Source organism: Diabrotica undecimpunctata, chromosome 6 (assembly GCF_040954645.1).
Source record: "Diabrotica undecimpunctata isolate CICGRU chromosome 6, icDiaUnde3, whole genome shotgun sequence".
Taxonomy (NCBI): Eukaryota; Metazoa; Arthropoda; class Insecta; order Coleoptera; family Chrysomelidae; genus Diabrotica; species Diabrotica undecimpunctata.
This window is the reverse complement of record NC_092808.1, coordinates 48,579,008-48,602,099: the sequence shown is the minus strand read 5'-3', so window position 1 is coordinate 48,602,099 and position 23,092 is coordinate 48,579,008. Positions and strand designations below refer to the sequence as shown.

General features: G+C 30.9%; 2 protein-coding genes across 2 annotated transcripts in view; one reads left to right on the top strand and one right to left on the bottom strand.

The window, feature by feature from the left end:
- The window catches only part of LOC140443422 (uncharacterized), a 183,830-nt gene that overhangs the window by 32,559 nt on the left and 128,179 nt on the right, over positions 1-23,092 (bottom strand). The window lies entirely within an intron of this gene.
- The window catches only part of LOC140443110 (uncharacterized), a 50,019-nt gene that overhangs the window by 13,456 nt on the left and 13,471 nt on the right, over positions 1-23,092 (top strand). The window contains exons 2-5 of the mRNA XM_072534190.1: positions 3,076-3,222; positions 3,350-3,583; positions 4,646-4,916; positions 18,110-18,243. Coding sequence (XP_072390291.1) covers positions 3,076-3,222; positions 3,350-3,583; positions 4,646-4,916; positions 18,110-18,243 — 786 coding nt within the window. The remainder of the gene's footprint in view (positions 1-3,075; positions 3,223-3,349; positions 3,584-4,645; positions 4,917-18,109; positions 18,244-23,092) is intronic.

The following is a 23,092-nucleotide window of genomic DNA, read 5'->3' as shown; positions in this document are numbered from 1 at the left end:
AAAAAGAAAGGAACAATAACAGCCTGTAGAACAAACAACAACCTATACATATATTAATATTAAAAACAACAAGAGCCAAAATAAAAAGCACTTATAGAGTGGTGTATACAAACTTATATGTGGCGACTGCCCAAAAACTTACATCGGTCAAACTGGTAGAACTTTTAACAAACGTATACCAGAACATAAAAGGGCCTCCAATAATAGAAAAAAAGGTTCTACATACTGACTTCATCTTCTAGGTCGTAATCATTCTTTTAATGACGAATTTCAAATTCTTCACATCCAAAATAAAAGCCTTATGCTATCTTTATTAAAATTTATGGAAATAAACAAATTAAAAAACACAGACATAATTCTGAATGACCAACTTGAGACAAACAGTTCTCCCCTATTTAACCTATTCAGTTAAAGACTATAAAGTGTAAACACATACCAAAAATAGATCGCTTGAGAAAGACACTCTGTCGAAACAGCTGTAGTGATAAGCTATTGTAATAAACTTTGTGAAAGTTTTGAAAACACAGTTTTCAGTATTTTATTGTTATTATGACTGACTTTAGTGTCATTAAATTAGGGTCTTGAAAATACTGTCATTAAACTTAACAAAAATAATTGTTCTTGTCCATAAAAACCTTCCCCTGGATGGTTTTAACATTCCCCTGTCACAGATTTACATTAAATTGTCCACAACTCAAAAATCAAGAGGAAATCTTTTGTTACAAATAATATTACTAATAAATAACTAATGAAAAATACATTAATTCTTAAAATCATATATCGTAGGCGCTAATGGGTTAATAATACAGCTGTTTAGATATATATTTAGGGATTCTACAGTATTCACTGCCTTCCCTCGCTCAACCGTTTCCATCTCTCTCTGTTGTTCCATTCTCCATCGTTTAGTCCTCTCTTACTCATGGCGTCGTCTACTTCGTTCCTCCAGGATTTTCGGGGTCGTCCTCTTTTCCTCCTTCCTATGGGGCTCCATTCGGTTATTCTTTTTATCCATCTGCTGTCGCTAGCTCTTCTTACATGTCCATACCACTTTAGTCTTTTTTGTTCTATATATGTTAGTATGTCTGTTTCTATTGATGTTCTTTGCTTTATTTCGTCATTACTTCTCCTATCCATTCTTGTTACTCTGCAGCATCTTCGCAGGCATTCCATCTCTGTTGCTATTATCTTACTGCTGTTTTTCTTGTTTATAATCCAATTTTCGGCCCCATATGTCATAATACTTCGCACTAATGTTTTATAAATCTGTGTTTTTGTCTTCATATTTAGGTGTCTATCCCACCATACTGAGTTAAGTTGTCGGATTGCTGTTCTTGTTTGTCCTAATCTTTGTGTAATTTCTTCCTCTGTTGTTGCCTTTTTCGTGATTATAAACCCCAGGTATTTGAATTTATCCTTTCCTTTGATTGTTACGTTGTCATCAATCTGTAGATCTTCTATGTCTTCTTCACTTGTAGATAGGTACTCTGTTTTCGCGAGGTTAATATCTAGGCCAGCCTTGGTATATTCTTCTTGTAGTTTCTTCATCATGTAGCTGAGGTCGTCTTGGTCTTGTGCAATCACTACTTGATCGTCTGCAAAACTTAACGTATATAGATATTCGTTCCGTACCGGTACTCCCATGCCTTCGCATTTTCTTTTCCATGTAGTCAAGGCTTTCTCTAAGTATATTTTAAATAGGGTTGGAGATGTGGAACAACCCTGCAGGAGCCCTTTTGTTGTGGTGAAGTCTCCTATGATTCTTGTTCCCATTTTAATGGACACTTTATTTTCTTTATACAGAGCTTTTGTAGCTTCTATGAGTTCCGTCTGTATTTCTAATTTGTACATTGCCTCCCATAGTTCTGACCTTGGTACAGAGTCATACGCCTTTCTCAGATCCACAAATGCCAAGTGTATATCTCTATTTTTTTGCTTTTTTCTTTTCCAACAGTTGTTCCAGTGTGTATATGTGGTCTATGCATGATCTTCCTGCCGTGAAGCCTGCCTGATCCTCCCCGATTTTGCCTTTTATCGCTTGCTCTATCTTTTCTCGCAGTATCTTCCCATATAATCTTCCTATTGATGATATTACTCTTATTCCTCTGTAGTTTTCGCATCGTTTTCTATCTCCTTTCTTAAATATAGATGTCATATATGCCGCCGTCCATTCCTTTGGGAGCTGTTCTCCATTTATGGCTTTCTGAAATATCCATTGTATCATCCGGTGTAATTTTTTTGATCCGTATTTTATAAGCTCAGGTGAGATGCCTCCAGGTCCCGGTGCTTTCTTATTTTTGATTGCTTTTATGGCCGTTCTCATTTCCCTATCTGTTATTTCTATTTCTTGTTGTGGGAATCTGCTTCGTCTTCGCCTGTTTTCTTTTCCAATGAATTGTGGTCTTTGTTCTGTTAATAGTTCCTTGTAGTAGTCCTTCCATTCTTTGTCCTGTATATTTCCCAATTTAGTTTTTTCTTTTGAGTTTTGTTTCAATCCTCTCAGTACTTTCCATGACTCCGAAGTTCTTGTACCTCCTATATATGTTTCAATATTTAAGCAGATTCTTTCCCATTCTTCGTTCTTTTGCTGTGTTATTTGTTTTTTCACTTCTCTATCTTTTTCTCTATATTCTTTATAAACTTCATCGTTGTTTGTAGTCAGCCATTTTCTGTATAGTTGCTTTTTTTCTTCAATTATTCTTTTTGTTGTTTCATTTATTTCATTATAGTGCTGTTTATTTGTTATATGTTCTTTTTCCCCAAGGGCTTCGAATGCTGCTTGCTTTATACTCGCCTTTATATGCTCGTATATTTCTTCGATGTTGCCGTATCAAAATTCTATTAATTTTTGGTCTAGACGTTGTTGGTATAGTTCTCTTATTGTTTAGAACAGCTGTAAATAAAAATAAAGATAGAATTGCCATATTGATTTCCAACCTACGGCGACGAGATGAAACCTAAAGAAGAAACCTGATACTGATATTATGTCCAATGTATTTTTCTTGGAATTGTTTTACCTACTACTCGCATGTATATTTTTACATTATTTATAATACATATGTCTATTTTTTATTGTAGAGATGAGGAAAATAAAATAGTTGAAGAGTTATTTTTTAAAATGAAAAAACCCAAGGGCGATAAACCAGAAATGTTTAAAGCAAATGATGTACCCGTAGAATCACAAATCCCTTTATTTGATAAAATAATGGCTGATCAACAGCGGAGGTAATAATTGACTGAAATTTTATGAGCGATAAGCCTATTGTTTGATAAAATGATTGTATAACGTATAAAATGATTGTATAATGATTGTTATATACTGTATTATTATGATTTTGTTTATTCTTGTCAGGAGTTATGTCTCTAAACAGAAAAGGAAAGCTGCGTTAAGAGCTTCAATGAGACCATTCTCATTTACAAAAAGAGATGAAGAAATCCAGGAGCTTACCAGAGAATTGTCGAAGTCTTCCCCTAACTTATACATCGATCCTCCCTTAAAAATTAAAAAATTTAAGGCAAAGCCTATTCCAAAGAATTTATTTAGTAATTATATATATCGAAAAATGCACGAAGATGAATATTACAGGTAATGTCTTACATTAATAGTTTTATTTCTTAATTTGCTGTTGGCTAGAAGGGCTATTTTATTTGTGTTATCTGCAATGTAAAGTTGTTATGTAGTTGAAATGAGGGATTATTGAAGACGAGTTTGTTGTCCAGATATTCTCTTCCTCATCGCAGGCATTTTATCCTATACATTTTTGGCAATAATTTTCAAATATCAGGTATATTTTTTAAAACCGAAGTGGAAATCGAAATGCCAAACACCAGTTTAAGATGTAATTTTTATTACAATCAGTTGTACCTTAAGCCTATATAATCATAATATTTAACACTTAAAAGATCAAAACAAAAACTGTGGATGAATGATGAAATGTTAGTATGACAAAGGTCGACGCCATGTCAAAAATAAACACCAAATTAAAAACACTGGTATAGAATAGGCAATAAAGAAAGTAATCTGAAAAATAAACACGAAAAGTTGAGGGAGCAGTGTGCAGAAAAACTACTACTACATAAATACCACGACTCGCTTAATCTTAAAGGTTTATATAAACGGATGGGCGATAGACAAAGGGGTTATTGAAATGGAGACCAAAGGAAGACAAGACAAGCGTCGGTCGACCACCTACACGAGGAGCTGACGATTTAAGAAGACAAAATAAATACTGAATGAGAGTGGCGCAAGATAGACGAAGAAAAGGCCCATGTTAAGCAGTGGACTGTTAAAGCTGGATGATAAAATAACAGAAATAATATAATATTGGTTCTAGAACTGAAGCGCCACTAACGTATCAAGAAGTAAAAGATATATTATAAACATAACAAAGCACGGTAAAAGTTTGAGTAAAAGGGTTTCTAAATATGTAATTTCAACTGAATTGAACTTCAACCCCAAATAAAAATCCAGCCGAGTGCAGATTTTATCATCTCATCCCGTTATATCCTTTGTTTTTAATAAAATTTATTGTTAAGAAGATTCATTGTTGCTACTATATCTACCGTAAGATTAATTAATATTTTTTTATATTTACAAGACCGACATTTTCATTATATCATTTATTAAATAATATATGTTTGATTTAAGGGCACTTCAGAAAAAAATTCGAGCAGAAGAACTGTTAAAAGCTGCTTCTTTGCCACCATCAATGGCCAAGCGAGAAAGATCAAAACCAAAACTGAACGTTTGTCCACGATCATTCAGTAATCTTTCTACAGAAGAGAAAGTGATCAAAAAATCTAAATGTGTTCCAAATTATAGAGCTTATCAAGACAAATTTGAAAAAGAACTTGAAGATATGAAAAATGAATTCATTTCTACAAGTCCTAGACCTTTTAAATTAAAAACTTCAAAAAGAGTAAGACATTAAATGATTCTTTTTATTAGTTTTATATCAATATGCATTTATTTCCATATATTTGGGGTCCCATAAATCGTTTTTTATCTTGTCAGACAACATTCGATATTCTTCAATCCTAGAGAGAGTCGGACAAAACCGGGTACAAGTTGAAAGAATCGTCGTATTTGAAATAATTTTGAGAATTATTTTTTATATAACAATAAAACACTGAAAACTTTTATTTTCAAAACTTCCACAAAATTAATTATAATTTCTTATTACTACAGCTATTTCGGCAGCGTGCCTTTCTTATGTGATCTATTTTGGTATGTTTACACTTTATAGTCTTTAGATAGATATATATATATATATATATATATATATATATATATATATATATATATATATATATATATATATATTATGACGATTGGGGTTTATAGAAAATAATTTATAAGTTATATACTACATAATATTAGATATAAAAAAGTATTTGATTATTTTAAATAAGTTATATACTAGAGAATTTTATAAAAATATATTTATGTGAGGGCATTTTAAGAAATTAGCATATAATAATTGTAAAAAGTTGTATTTTAGTAATTATAATGTGGTAGATATATGTAAGTGAGCCATGTGACTAGGCAACCAACTATACAGTGAGTGATAGACAGATATTTATACTCTGAAGTGACGTTTAAGAATATTTACGAATATAAAGTGGGGTTATAATAATATATTGTTTGAAATGTGTATTTTATTAAATTAGAGTGTTAGTTACTAATTTGAATGTTTATTCTGATCTGAAAAGCCTAAATGTCAACAAAATTATCAATGGAACATAAACGAATTCTCCAGAGTGCAGAGTGTGACTATTGTTTACTGTCGAACATTCTGGAATAATGATTATGTCGGTGGATGGAACAGATATTTTTTCGAGAACATCTATATAGAAGTTAATAGAACGAATGGAACATGATCTCTTACCAGATGGTTCTGGAATATCAAAAAGGATATAAATACCCGTGATTTGGATTCAAGATGGCAGTTTTTAGTCAGAAGTCAAGCAGTTTATTATGAAAGTTAGTAGATTAGTTAGTGAAGTCAATTGTTCACAGTTTTAGTAAGTCAGTCAAGCAGTTTAATAAGAAATATGAAAGCTAGTTGGAGATAGTCCAATTGTTTAATATAGTGAGTTAAATGAAGATTAAAAATTATGCATATATTTAATGCACATTTATAATTATACACAAATAATTATTGAAGATTATAAAAGTATATTAGAAGAATATTGGATGGACATTGGAAGGAATTAAAATTATATTATGATTGGAGATTAGTATAAATCAACTTATAATAATTGGATATTGGTATATTGAAAAGAAGAATAAATATAAATGGTGTTTGCTGGTTTGCTTGGTGGTGTATAAATGCTGGTGAAGAAAACTATATCTTAAATTGGTAGAAGCTGATAATTGGAAAAAGAAATTTCACAAAAACAAGGATAACCGAAGTACGAAGACATTCAGTGGTGATTAGAATATATAGTGGAAAACAGTTCATTTAGGCATTCAGTGAAAGAAAGGTACATAATTTTGTTAATATAATTTAGTTAATGTCATAACAATTTCAATTTTGAAGATAGTTTGTTTAAATTTTACATTGTCTATAGAATTTAATTAGTTTTATAAGAGTATCAATTTAAAGATAGTTTATTTTAAATTTACATTGGCTAGATTAGATATATATGTGTGTTTCATAATAGTTATAATAAAGATAATTTAAAAAAGTACTTACAAGCTAATTCTTTGAGAACCGCGATAAAAACCCTATATTATTAAAAATACTCATTGCTCATCATTCAAACAAAAAACACATCATAACAATTTGGCGCCTAACGCGGTGGCTCTCTATTTAAAAGAATTAGTTTGGGAAGATAAGTGCTCTCATATAATTAAATTAATTATCAGTAGAAAGAAAAGTATAGATTTTAATTTTAATTATATTTGAACAAGTAAAGTCTCAAAATGTCTCAAGGAAAGAAAGGTACAAGAAGCAAAAAGAATGAAGAAGATGTGGAAGTAGAAACACAACCTATACAAGAGGAGAGTTTAGTTCAAGTTCCACAAGATACTGCAGAAATGAATTCAGAAAGAGAGGAAAATGTCAATATGGCAGCTTTGATGTCATTAATGATGCAGATGAACAAGACAATAGAAGAGAATTCAAAAGAAGTCAAAGAAGACATGAAAAAAATGGAACAGAAAATGGAAGAGAATACGAAGAAAATGGAAGAGAATACGAAAAAAATGGAAGAGAACACGAAAAAAATGGAAGAGAATTATAGAAAATTAGAAAAGAAAATAGAAGATAATAATAATAAAATTGTAAAGCAAATAGAAAAACAAATGGATAAAAAACTTGAAGCTGCAGAGAAAAAAGTAGCAAATGAAATAAAAATTATACGGAATGACTACAAGAAAAGGATAGAAAATGAGAGGACAGAAGTAAAGAGGATTATTCAAGATAATAAGATAGATATAGAACAGAAAATAGAGTTACAGAAATGTAACTTAGAAGTAAAAATTAACGAAGACAGGAGAAACACAGAAGAAAAATTAGACGATATACAACAAAATATCCAAATAAATAGTAATTAAATAAGAAATGTGGAACAGAGAATAGATGATATTTCACAAATGAGAGACATAGGGAGACCTTACTTAAATTTAACAAATGAGACTGGGATTAAATTCTCTGGTAATATAAAAAATTTGCATCCTAGAGTATACATAAATAGTTTAAAACATAAATTAAGATTGGTGAATAATATTAATGATATTAAAGATTATATTAGAATGACATTAAATGACAATGCAGCAACTTGGTTTACTAGTATTGAGAATGATTTAGATAATTTTCAAACATTTGAAAATAAATTTTTAAATTATTATTGGGGTGAATTAGAGCAAGCCAAGTTTAGAGAAATTCTATATTTTGGAAAGTATAATCAAAATTTAAAATCAAATATGGTAGATTATGCATTGAAATTGATAACAGTTGCAAAATATTTAGAACCACCACTTAGAGAGGATGAAACAGTCTTAAATGTATCTAGACATTTTGATGCTGATGTTGTGCAAACCGTAACTGTACAAAATATTCAAACAATAGATAGTTTTATTAATTTTATTCAAAGAATACAAAGAGGCAATATGACAAGTAATAATAACAACAGAAAATACAATAATAACTTTCAATATAATAAAAATGATAATCAACAATATAGACAATCATATAACAATAATACTAGGTATGGTGATAGTTTACAAAATTTTAATAATAATAACAGTAATCCAAATAGACAGAACTTTAATAATAATACTAGTTATAATAGACAAAATTTTAATAATAATACTAATTATAATAGACAACATTTTAATAACAGTACTAATAATAATAGACAAGATTTTAATAATAGAAGAAATACAGAGCGACCTAACTATAACAGACAGGTAAATTGTGTTCGAAGGAATAGAAGCTGCGAAGACAGGGAACGAAATCGTACAAGGCAAGAAAATGTGAGTAGAAGTCATAGTAGGGAAAGACATAGGACATCAGATCCAAGTGGTCAGATACAATCTGACAATTCTAATAATCAAAATTTTGTGCAGTAAACTTTCTGAATAACAAGTTAGGCCATTGCTATTATGAAAAACCTTCTGAATTTATTTCTTTAGATGAAGAGAAAATTATTGAATCTATTAACTTAATTTATATAAATGATTTGGCCAAAAATAAAATGATTAAAATTATGATAGATACTGGTTCAGAAAGTACATTAGTCTCGGAGAATTTTATTTTTAATACATTAAAACTATCAGATATAATAAAGATTCCAAAAATTAAAATTATTGGTGCAAATAATAAGAAGTTGGGTGAAATTGATAAACTAGCCAATTTTAAAATTAATAGTCTTAATAAAGAAATTAATATGCAAGGATTTATTGTCAAGGATTTATGTGTTGATATATTAATGAGAAATGATGAATTGGAAAAGAAGAAAGTAAAGATAGATTTTGAAGAAAAAATGGTAACTTTGGAAGGGCAAATAATTAAATTTATGCAGAAAGATGAGGTGGAAGAAGGAATAAGAGTTGATAGGATATTATTAAAAGAAAATAATGATGTTTATGAAGAAGAAATGTATTTTGATGATAGGGAAATGTCCCAAAAGAATGTTAAGAATAATTATTGTAGTGAATATTTAAGGAATGGAAATTTTAAGCAGATGGATGCCTACGAGGCGGAGTGCGTAAAATTGGAAGCAAGGAATAATGAGTACATAATGAAGAATAATTTTATTTGTAAAGAAGAAGATATGATAAAAGTTTTAAATTGCCCTGAAGAATATAAATCAATAGTCATTTCCATATTGCAGCAACACAAGGGACTTGTCAATAAAGAAAATAGAATTGCACAAAATTATATCCATAGTATAAAAGTTAAAGAAGAAAAAGATTTTAAAACAAAATCATACCCAATACCATATAAATACAGAGAAGAAGTAAACAAAACAATTAATAATATGTTAGAAGATGGAATCATTGAGAAGGCAGATACACGTTTTATCAACCCTATAGTAGTAGTGCGTAAAAGATCAGGTGAAATCAGGTTATGTTTGGATGCAAGGAATATTAACAAGATCACTGAAAAGCAATTTGAAGCACCAATGAGTATAGATGGAATACTAGGAAGAATTACAGGAATGTCATTTTTCACTAAAATTGATTTACAGCATAGCTTTTGGTTAATACCTCTAGAAAGAAAAAGTAGACAGTATACAGGATTTCAGATAGATGGAGTAGTATATCAATTCAAAGTAGTACCATTTGGACTTCAATCATCTTGCAGTGCTCTATGTAGATGTCTTCATGATATTTTGGATCAATATGAACATTTTGTAATTCACTACATTGATGATATATTAATTTTTTCTAAAACGGCTGAAGATCATGAGAAACACCTAAAAATTATAATAAATAGATTAGACAAAGTTGGACTAAAAATAAATCAAGAAAAATGTACATTTTTTCAAAAAGTAGTGATATGTCTAGGTTATAAACTTAACACTAACAGCTTACTGATATATCCATTTTATTCAATAGACTTGATTTGTTAAATAGATGGTAGATTTCATTATTTTGAATCAATTTGACATCATACTTGTTGAAATTTGTATATATGGAAATTAATTTGTACCCTAAAAATCATAATTTGGGGTTAGACACAAATTTGATACTATAATTGCTAAAAAAAATGTCTTTCTAATATAATAAAGTGAAAAAACTTACCAATTTATATTGATGAAAGTTATTTTGAATGGAAATAATTCATAGGTTTTGTCTATAAATAAACATAACACAATAATATATGATTATGTTTATTTTCTCATATAATAGTCTCCATTGCTTTATTTGACATGACAGTTTGACATAGACAGCGAACAGGGATGTATTTAACACATTTTAAATAAAAAAAAATTGAATTATTAATTTATTAAATTTAATAAGGTATGAGAAAATTAATATTTAAAAAAATAATAAGTAAATTATTTATTTTAAATATTATTTTTGGGGTATTATGACGATTGGGGTTTATAGAAAATAATTTATAAGTTATATACTACATAATATTAGATATAAAAAAGTATTTGATTATTTTAAATAAGTTATATACTAGAGAATTTTATAAAAATATATTTATGTGAGGGCATTTTAAGAAATTAGCATATAATAATTGTAAAAAGTTGTATTTTAGTAATTATAATGTGGTAGATATATGTAAGTGAGCCATGTGACTAGGCAACCAACTATACAGTGAGTGATAGACAGATATTTATACTCTGAAGTGACGTTTAAGAATATTTACGAATATAAAGTGGGGTTATAATAATATATTGTTTGAAATGTGTATTTTATTAAATTAGAGTGTTAGTTACTAATTTGAATGTTTATTCTGATCTGAAAAGCCTAAATGTCAACAAAATTATCAATGGAACATAAACGAATTCTCCAGAGTGCAGAGTGTGACTATTGTTTACGGTCGAACATTCTGGAATAATGATTATGTCGGTGGATGGAACAGATATTTTTTCGAGAACATCTATATAGAAGTTAATAGAACGAATGGAACATGATCTCTTACCAGATGGTTCTGGAATATCAAAAAGGATATAAATACCCGTGATTTGGATTCAAGATGGCAGTTTTTAGTCAGAAGTCAAGCAGTTTATTATGAAAGTTAGTAGATTAGTTAGTGAAGTCAATTGTTCACAGTTTTAGTAAGTCAGTCAAGCAGTTTAATAAGAAATATGAAAGCTAGTTGGAGATAGTCCAATTGTTTAATATAGTGAGTTAAATGAAGATTAAAAATTATGCATATATTTATTGCACATTTATAATTATACACAAATAATTATTGAAGATTATAAAAGTATATTAGAAGAATATTGGATGGACATTGGAAGGAATTAAAATTATATTATGATTGGAGATTAGTATAAATCAACTTATAATAATTGGATATTGGTATATTGAAAAGAAGAATAAATATAAATGGTGTTTGCTGGTTTGCTTGGTGGTGTATAAATGCTGGTGAAGAAAACTATATCTTAAATTGGTAGAAGCTGATAATTGGAAAAAGAAATTTCACAAAAACAAGGATAACCGAAGTACGAAGACATTCAGTGGTGATTAGAATATATAGTGGAAAACAGTTCATTTAGGCATTCAGTGAAAGAAAGGTACATAATTTTGTTAATATAATTTAGTTAATGTCATAACAATTTCAATTTTGAAGATAGTTTGTTTAAATTTTACATTGTCTATAGAATTTAATTAGTTTTATAAGAGTATCAATTTAAAGATAGTTTATTTTAAATTTACATTGGCTAGATTAGATATATATGTGTGTTTCATAATAGTTATAATAAAGATAATTTAAAAAAGTACTTACAAGCTAATTCTTTGAGAACCGCGATAAAAACCCTATATTATTAAAAATACTCATTGCTCATCATTCAAACAAAAAAACACATCATAACAATATATATATATATATATATATATATATATATATATATATATATATATATATGTATATATATATACAGTGTGTAAAAGCCAAATGAAATAAATTTATTATTTAGGTTACTGTACATATTTATAATAAATCCCGAAACACGTCAAATTTAAATTATAACTTGATATTCTTTAACGTGAAAATGTAACCCCTACCTTCAACCCCCTTAGAATGACAGGTACAACCCCCTTTTCATTCTCCATTCAAAAATGTTGTCGCTTTCAAGTTTATTAAGATTAATTAAGATAAAATAAATTAAAATCATGTGGTTACCGAAATTCGCTAAAATATACTCAAAACTTATTTCCCGTTTAGGTCTTGATAATGAGAAAGTGAACCAAAACCATAGCAATGTGGTTTTTAGATGGTAACCATTAAAAACCTTTAAAGAATTTCCGTGGCAACGTTATTTTAACACGCATTAGTAAATTGTTTTATTTAAGTTGTCAGTATTTTAATTTAAGTAAAAAGTTCGTTCAATTCAATTCTGAAAAATGGTTATATTAACGGAAATGCATAAAATAACAGTTTTAAAAATGATTGGTTACGGAGATAACACCCGAACACAACAGGAAGTAACTCGCCTATTTCATGAGAAATTTCCTAATTTACCGACTATATCCCAAGGAACAATAAGTAAAATAGGGAAGCAGTTTTGCGAGTTTGGTCATGTATGGCAGATAAAAAAAGCAGCTGCCAATGCACTGAGTGATGAACTCTAATTAGATGTGTTGCTTGAGTTTCAGGAAAATCCACATACATCGAGTAGACAGGCATCCACTACATTCAATGCTAGCCATACATCGATAGTAAACATATTAAAAGAAAATAAATTGCATCCCTATAAGATGATACCTACTCAGGAGCTCAGAATTTTTTTTGTGAGCAAATGATGGACATGTTGGATAACAATATTATCCAATTAGAAGACGTTATGTTTTCTGATGAGTGTACTTTTTCACTTAACGATCATGCTAATCGGCAAAATTGCCGCTACTAGGCCACGGAAAATCCTCACTGGATGAGAGAAGAACACACTCAATACCCTCAAAAAGTTAATGTTTGGGCAGGGATTGTAGGAAACAATATCATTGGTCCCTTTTTCATTTAGGGAACTTGAATGACAACAATTATTTGGCACTACTTCAAAATGATGTCATTCCAACGTTGGCAAATTTATATCCTGATCCAGGAAACCCTCAAGTTCCAGCGAATACGATATTGTTTCAGCAGAATGGAGCACCACCACATTACCAACTTAATGTCCGGCAGTACCTCGATACAATATTTCCCAATCGGCGGATAGGGAGGCGAGGATCGATGGAATGGCCAGCGCGATCACCTGATCTTACTTTAATAGATTTCTTTTTATGGGGATATGTGAAGAGTCATCTGTACAAAACTAAACCTTCTGATTTAAATGACTTAAAAGAACGAATAACGCTTGCGATTAGGTCGATCACGCCTGTTATGTTAAATAATGTTAGAAGACAGTTTTATTTGAGATTAGGATGTTGCCAAGACGTTCGCGGTGAACATTTTGAACATCTACTTCATTAACATTAATAGTTCCTTTTCGTGTTCTACATTTTATTACATTTTGCATTACATTTTAGTTTTCGATTGTATTGTAGCGAATTTCGGTAACCACATGATTTTAATTTATTTTATCTTAATTAATCTTAATAAACTTGAAAGCGACAACATTTTTGAATGGAGGATGAAAATACCTTTCAAACGATATATCACAAGCCTATACTTCCTATTTTAAAAATTGGGGGTTGTACCTGTCATTCTAAGGGGGTTGAAGGTAGGGGTTGCATTTTCACGTTAAAGAATATCAAGTTTTAATTTAAATTTGACGTGTTTCGGGATTTTTTATAAATATGTACAGTAACATAAATAATGAATTTATTACATTTGGCTTTTACACACTGTATATAGGTTGGGAAGGGGAACTGATTATCTCAAATTGGTCATTCAGAATTATGTCTGTATTTTTAAATTTGTTGGTTTCCATAAATTCTAATAAAGATAGATTAAAGCCTTTATTTTGGATGTGAAGAATTTGAAATTCGTCATTAAAAGAATGATTCTGATTTAGAAGGTAAAGTGCGTACGTAGAATCTGTTTCTCTATTATTAAAAGCCCTTATATGTTCTGCTATACGTGTGTTAAAAGTTCTACCAGTTTGACCGATGTAAGTCTTTGGGCCACATTTAAGTTTGTGTACACCACTGTCTAAGTGCTTTTTCTTCTGGCTCTTGTTGTTTTTAGTATATTTGCCCAAGCTGTTGATTGTTCTAAAGCTGGTGTTATTCCTTTATTTTTTATGTGTTTGGTTATTTTTGTTGATATCTGGCCTGTATATGTAATCAAACAGAACGTACTGGGTTTTTTCTCTGATGGTGGAAATACGAATTTCAGGGCTTTTTATGTATTTTTGATTTAAAATTTTATGTTTGTTCTTTGTACCCATTGTTTACTGTTATGTCCTTAATCATGTTTAATTTTATCTCAAAGTTGTTTTTTGACATCGGAATTTCTCTTAATCCATGTAACATGTTATGGTAGGCTGAGAATTTATGTTATGTAAGATGGAATGATGAATTGTCTATAGTCATGTCAGTATGTGTAGGTTTATGAAACACGGAGACTCTTGTTTGTTTTTAAGTCTAACCATTTTTAAATCTAGAAAATTTATGGATTGATTGTGTTCTGTTTCTATTGTAAATTCAATATGACTAGGGAGTAAATTAATATACGATAAAAATTGGTCAAGTGGCCTGTTAGTTCTTGTAAAACATACCAGTACATCGTCTACGTATCTCCACTAATATAAAAACTGTTTGAATACGGGATGTTTCGAAGTCTTTGTTTTTAGATAATCCATAAAAATATCTGATAGCGATGGGCCTAGAGGATTACTCATTATAAGTCCTGTAGTGATATTCGTATATATTTGATTATTAAATTCAAAGTAGTCCTGGTTCATGCAAATTTAAAGAAGATGTAAAATTTTATATGTAATGATTGGATTTGTAATAGTATGTTCTAAAAGGTTTTTTACTAGAACAAAGATATGTTTTATGTAAAATGAAATTAATCTGGAGTTGTTAGGTAATTGAAAATGTTGAAAACTACAAAATTCTATTATATTTTTATGTTAAATTTAGGTCAAAATTTAATGTGTTCTAAAATAATATCTAATAGTTTTTTTGAAGGTTTATATGACGGAGCTGTATAAAAAGAAACTACAGGTCTGATTGGGTGATCAGGTTTGTGTAGTTTGATAAAAGAGTATAATTTAGGAGGCTGTGGGTTCATGATATTGAGGTATTTCTGTTCTATTAAATTTAATATTGATTTTGAATTTTCTAACGCCAGATTAATTAGTTTTTGATACTTTTCCGTCGGATCTATACTTTTTAGTATAAATTCGCACTTCTTCTTCTAGACCAAGATCATTATTTTAACGAAGAATTTCAAATTATTCATATTCAAAATAAAGGCCTTAAGCTATCTTTATTACAGTCTATGGAAATCAACAAATTCAAACATACAGACATAATTCTGAATGACCAACTTGAGACAAACAGTTCTCGCATGCTCAACCTATTAAGTTAAAGACTATAAAGTGTAAACACATATCAAAAATAGATCACTTAAAAAAGGCCCGCTGCCGAAACAGCTGTAGATGCTGTTAAATTTTGTGGAAGTTTTGAAAACAAAAGTTTTCAGTGTCATATTGTTATATAAAATGAATATTTCATCAAAATAACAGTCGAATCCAATAATTTTTTAGTTTTATATAAACTTGGAAAGAAACTTCTTTAGTTTCATTTGGCGTTTTGATATTTCCAAAAAAATTTTTTTTTTGCTATCTGTAGGACTAAAATTTAAAAAAAGGTTTTTAAAATACCCGGTTTTCTAAAATCGGGTACATACATAAATAGTGTGAGGCTGTATTGTTTCCAACTAAATTTTGGTTTTAATACTGCATGAAAGTCATTATGAAAAAAAAATACAAACAAGCAATGGTTAAGATTCTTTTTAATGATGCTCTCAAAAACAAAAATCATAAATAAATGAATCGGCATTTTAGTTGCAGTCATTGCAAGTCTAATGGGACTACTTTTGATAATTTGAACACTTTATCCAACCTTCTTTCGATTTAGAGTTTGAAAATAAATTATTTCAATAGACGCAATCCTCATCCACATTATCCTCTTCTGAACTATCTGAATTTTCTTTAACTTCTTTAGAAACTACTTTTCCTTTTTAAAATATACTGTTTGGGATTTCGGTTATCTTTCATACTCTTTACACTCTTTCCCTTTGAAATTTTGCTCTTAAAAATCTTCATCTCCAAAAAGCTTCTCCGTCGCATACCTACATTGTGAACCGCCGTCCCAGATTTTGACGCATCAATTTTCTCACATTTTCACTATAGCTCATTTCATTTCAAGTGCTCAACGGCGTCATAAATTACACGTTAAGTGGCTGCATTCTATGAGGGCAGTGAGGCGGCAAACATATTATTACAACTTTATTTTCTCATGCCATATTTATTAGCTCTATGTTAATATGTGCTGTATGGCCGTCGGTAACAAGTTTACTGATGTACCTTTCAGTTTCTTCTACACTTTTAGGTTCTTAAAACATTGTATGTCAAAACATTTACTTCAGCGTCTGTGTCTTCTGAATCTATTACATTTGTTGAATTTAAAAAATGTTGATCATTCCTATAATTGTAACTATTATTGTCTTCTTTTCTTACCCTATGCACATCTTTTTGTTTACAGCTTCTATTTATTTTTTTCTTCTTTTTATCAAAGTTACTTGCTGCAGCAAATGCTCAGAAACACAAATCGTCAACTTCACCAGAAAACAGCACTACAAGGCCAAAAACCATCGGTGCTGAGAGGAACAGAGACTTCATTTGCCAAAGAAACAAAATTAAGTATTTTGATCATAGGCTAACATGGAATACTCACATTCTGAAAACCACACAGAAAGCTGCTATATCCCTGGGCATATGTAGAAGAATGAGCGGTAAGAATTGGGGACAACCCCAAAATGACTCTATGGTTATACACAGGGGTTATTAGACCAATGATAACCTATGGCTCGGTGACGTGATGGATAGACACAGCAAGTGGGAGTAATAAGGCTGCTAGGTAATACACAAAGGCTAGCATCCCTGTGCATTACGGGGGAAATAAAAACATTGTTACCAATGTTTGAACGGTTTCTATTTAATTTACGTGGTCTAAATTTTCAACAACACTCTCAATAATATCAAAGCGGTAGTTACCGTTAAAGGAAAATGAATTAACAATTTACGATATGCAGATGAACCTGTGGTTATTGCAACGAGTATAGAAGATCTACAACATCTAATCTTAAAAGCTTAAGTAGGATTAGTGCTGAGATAGAAATTACTATAAATGCTAAAAGACGAAATATATGCTAATTACAAAAATACCACAAAATATACACCACATATTGACAATTAATGGTAATGTAAGAACAAGTAGAAAAATATCACTACTTAAAAACTTTGATCAGTGAAACCAATGAATCTACTAATTTTTACAAAAAACTTAACACTTTTTGACTGTTAACAATTTGACATCTATCAAATTGTTAATTTGTCATAGCCTACTTTAGGCTTGTTTATTAAAAAAAGCAGAAAATTAAGATTTATTGATGAAAACTATGGCTAGTTGTTAAAGTACCTAACTGTTTTATTATGCAACATAAGCGAATGAATCAAAAAACAAAATGTTAAGAAAACCTAAGGCTGTAGTATAGTTTTAAGTTTAGTATTTTCTAAATGATAGAATATTACACAGAGTGTAATTGTAACTTTGAAAAAAAACCCAGTCTGATTGGTACATTCAGTATACAATGACAATTTACTTGTTTAGCAACACTATGCTTGTAGCGAGATTTTTAAGCGAGGTTTGTGACGCCCCTATTATGAATAACAAATTTTGTAGAAATTTTGAAAACATGAGTAGTATTATACGTCTTATATAATAATGAATTGTAACACTTTTTAGGCTCGAAGACACTTAAGACAGTCTTCTGCCAGTAGCAAGACTTCGTCTTCCAAAACTGCAACCCCATGCTCCTTTGATATGTCTTCAATAAATACTTCAAACTTGGCTGCTATTCTTAGAATCCAGTCTGCGAGGTAATATTAGTAAAATGCAAGAATTATATTTAGGAATTTTTTTCTTTTTAAAAATAACTATTAATTAAATTTGCTCGCTTTGTTAATTTAGCAATAATAGTATTCTACATATCTTTGTATAAATTTGATATTTTAAAAACCTAATAAAATATAATAAAAATTAACAGAAAATGATTGTTACTACACTTTTTCTATTTCTTGGTCTACTTCTTCCTAAATTTGTACATATTTCTAATCATTACATTTATTTCTTTCGAAGTTTGTTCACTTCCTTGTCAATTTTTTAATTTTCTGTACCCAAGGGTGCAATTCTCACGCTATTGGTACCACAAACATGAAATTAAGATATGACCGAAGGTCATATGCGAAGATTGAAACCAGTCCAAAAAAAGCCAGTCAAGAAATGAGTCGTAGGGCGAAAGCAAATCCAGAATGAAAGTTTGAAGACGAGCCGACGAATAGAGAAACACAATTGTTAGCGGGCGGACGCCTTGCCGTCAAATATTCATGTATTTATTGTGTTAATTCAAATCCTTTTTCACACGAGGATTTTGATTGTTTACCAGCGGCATATATCGAACTGTAAATCAAGTAACATTCACACACAGTTTTTGGTTTAGGCGATATACCTATATAGTTTTTTTTATACTTTCATCTTGTTGTCCCTTTATAGTGTATTTTATGTTGTAATGTATCTTCGTTATTCTGATAATTTGTATTGAAGGAGAAATATTTTGGTAGCTACAGCTTATTTCAAATCGAGTGGCGAGCTCTTCCACGAAATAATTAATCGCACAGACAATAGAATATCTATGATCATACCCATGCAGTGGCGTTGCAATATTAAACAAATTAAAATTATTTGAAATCACACTAATTACAAAATTATTATTCACTTAAATACTAAATGGAGTTTGATTGTACACAGATTGTGTTATAGATATCAAAATTTTTGTTTGTTATAATACCATCTTTATTAATTGATACTCTATAAAGTTTGGTAAACGTTAATTGCTAGTTTAGTATCAGTTACCTTAAAACTGTAATTATAAAGTCAATATTAATGACTCCTTAAGGACATACAAAGAACTGATAAGATTTATTTCCGAGAATTTCTAGTCACTGGATTTCAAACGACTTCATAATTTAGTCTCATTATGTTGTCGAGTTTTAACAAGAAAGGTGCTACCACGCATATTAGAACTATTTTGTAGAATGGAAATAGTTAAGCGTAGTACGAGTAAATAGATTAGATTGACACCAGAATCCAAATGAATAGTTTATAATGTATTTAAATATATGCAAATACTATTTCCTAAAGATAATCGAACCAGTATTAAACAACGTGTGAGTGAAGTTCCGTATACTCCTTTATTGAAGACACAATAAGAAATATTCATCTAAAGAACCACACAGAAACAAGAAATGATAACATCCAAAATGTAGGAAACTATGGGTTAGGTATTAGAAACAGCCGAGGCGAACGTTTAATAGATTTTGCAATCGAAAACAGTTTGGCCATTGTAAACACAATGTTCAAACATCATTCCCGTCGTTTATCGACGTGGACCAGCCCAAATGGAGAATACAAGAACCAAATCTACTACATATTGATTAGAAACAGATGGAAGACATGTTTTACAAACGTAAAAACTAGACCAAGAGCTGAATGTGGATCCGATCATAAATTGTTATGGGCTTGCTTCAAGATAAAGCTAAAAAGAACAATGCCGCACCAAAATCAATACAGGCTGAAGATTTCAAATCTGAAAACATTTAGAGATGCGTTAAAGGAAACTAGTATGTTGAACACACAAGACAACCCAGAAGAAATGTGGAAAGATTTCAGAAATACCATAGAAACCTCTGTATAACGAACCAGAACAGAAAAAAAGATCATCAAAAGAAATCACTGGACGACAGTCAGAACGCTGCAACTTCTCGCAGAGCTAAGAAGAATCAAATCTCTCATATATCAAAACGACAGCAATAAAAACGAATTAGCAAGGTTAAATAGAGAAATTAAAAGAGCATGTAGGGAGGATAAAAATAAACATATAAATGAAGAATGCGAAGAACTAGAGAGACATGCAAACCAGTATGAATCCCATGAGCTACATAACAAAGTCCGATATCTATCCAGGGAATTTAAACCAATCACACAAACAATAATGGATCAAAACCAACATATTATAAATGACGAGAAAGGGATTGCGGAGGTATGGAGAAAATATTGTCAAAGTCTATATGCAGTTGATCTCCATAATGCAAATCACGATGAGTTCACTGCAGAGAGAGAACCAAACATTCTAAAATCAGAGGTAGAAAAGGCAATCAAAAAGTTGAAAAATAGAAAATCTCCTGGCGCAGACCAGATCACCGCAGAAGTTTTAAAAGAGACTGGAGATGTCGGAGTAAATGTTATGCATATGATCTGCAAAAAGATTTGGGAAACCGGAGAGTGGCCCAACAACTGGACAACATCCACTTTCATCCCTATACTCAAAAAAGGAACTCCGCTAGATTGTAGTAACTACCGAATGGTAACCCTAATATCCCATGCAAGCAAGGTTCTACTTCATGTAATACATGAAAGACTAAAAGCTTTTCTATTGCCTCAGATATCAGAAGAACAAGCGGAATTTGTCCCAGGAAAAGGGACAAGAGAAAACATCCTTAATGTGAGACAGCTAATCGAAAAAACTCGTGAATTAAATACTCCTATGCTTATGTGCTTTGTGGATTACATAAAGGCCTTCGATAAAGTCAAATGGCAGCAGCTATGGTTCATACTAGCGGAAATACCCACCACTTAATTCAACTAATCAGAAGTCTATATGAAAATATTAAGTGCACAGTAAAAATAAACAACACCCATTCCGATCATTTCAGAACAGAGGCAGGTGTCAGGCAGGGATGCATAATCTCGCCAACTCTGTTTAATATCTACAGCGAACACGTTATGCGAAAGGTACTAGACGGATGGAAGGGCGGAATATCAGTAGGTCAAAAAAACAATAACTTGAGATTTGCAGATGACACTTTAATAATCGCGGCAAATCAAGAAGAAATGGAAGACATAATGAGACGTCTGGAGGAAAAAAGCAAAGCATATGGACTACAGCTTAATAGGAGTAAGACAAAGATCATGATAGTACACAGAGCTCGGAATAATCTTTAACACGTTAAAGAAATTGGGGGCTTTGAAGTAGTAAATAGTTTCATATACCTGGAATCCATAATAACAAATGACGGAGGGTGTGACAGAGAGATACGTAGAAGGTTGAGTATTGCTAGAACAGTTATGATGAAACTGGTAGCAATTTGGAAAAATTCTAGCATAAGGCTCTAGCATAATTCACAAAACTAAGGCTGGTAAAGGCGCTCATTTTTCCCATAGCGACATATGCATCCGAAACGTGGACCTTAACGAAAGCGGATAAAAATAAACTGGACGCTTTTGAAATGTGGGTATACCGCCGTATGTTGAGAATATCCTGGATTGATCATCGCACTAACGTATCGATATTAGAACAACTTAAAGTAAAGGATAGATTGCTTGAACAAATACATTGCTAGAAGAACAGGTACGATGGAAAAACTGATAATCGAGGGTAGAGTTGAAGGGGGTAGATCAAACAAAAGTACTGATTAACCGAGGGTTACATGAAGCCGAACAACTAGCCCAGGACAGAGAAGGATGGAGAGAAATCATGCAAAAAAATGTAAAGGCCTGATGGTGTCACCACATCCCAAAAGGGATTAGGACTGAGGAGAGGAGGAGTGAAGCTGCTGGAATATCTTTAGGTACAGTAGAAAGGATCATTCAACAAGCGAGTATGTTAACAAACGCATAGTTAAATAATACACTAAAATTTCCAGCTACAACACTTGCTAAAAGGAAAGCAACCGTGACAGACTTGAGGAATTATGACAAACAGTTTATTAGAAATATCATTCATTGTTTTCATGAGACTGATCGTTGTCATGTATAATTTAAGCTTTTGTAGAATAGGCTTGAAGGGGTGTACGAGTGGACTGGAAGTGTAAGTTCTCTCTACAGAATTGTGGAAGATTTGGGATTTAAATGGAAAAAAACGAAAGGTAATCGACGTTTATTAATTGAACGGAATAATATTCGTGCTCTACGCAATAAATATTTGAACAAAATTAAATATTACAGAAGCGAAGGTAAGTCAATTGTATATGTTGATGAAATCTATGTACATGCAGGACACACTACTCCAAATAGCTGGAAAGATGACAGTGGCAAAGGATTGTTCAAAAACATTTCAAAAGGAAATAGGCTGTTTATCGTACATGGTGGTGGGAAGATGGGTCAGAATGCCCTTTTGATTTGTAAGTGAGCAGCTAAGACAGGAGATTATCATGATGATATGAATTCAGAAAATTATAAAAAATGGATGAAAGAACAGTTAATCCCCAATTTGCCTGTTGGATCTGTTGACAGAAAAAAATTTACCATTTGTAACGTCAATGTTAAAATTGCAATTGTATGAAATCATCAAACGACACAAACAACATCATATTCAATATAAATTTGACAAAGTGCTGCAAGAATATGGACATGTTTCTTTAAAACTACCTCCATATCGTCCAGACTTGTACTCCATAGAAATGGTTTGGGCGCAAATAAAAAATTAAGTTGCAAAACAAAACGTTTATTTTAAGTTAGAAGACGTAAAAGTGTTGGTAGCACAGGAATTTGCTAGAGTAACTGTAGATAACAGGAAGAAAGTGTGTGAACATGTTGTCAAGGTTGAAGATAAGTATTTGGAAAGTAAACGTCGTATAGATGTAATTACTGACGAATTAAGGATTGATTTAA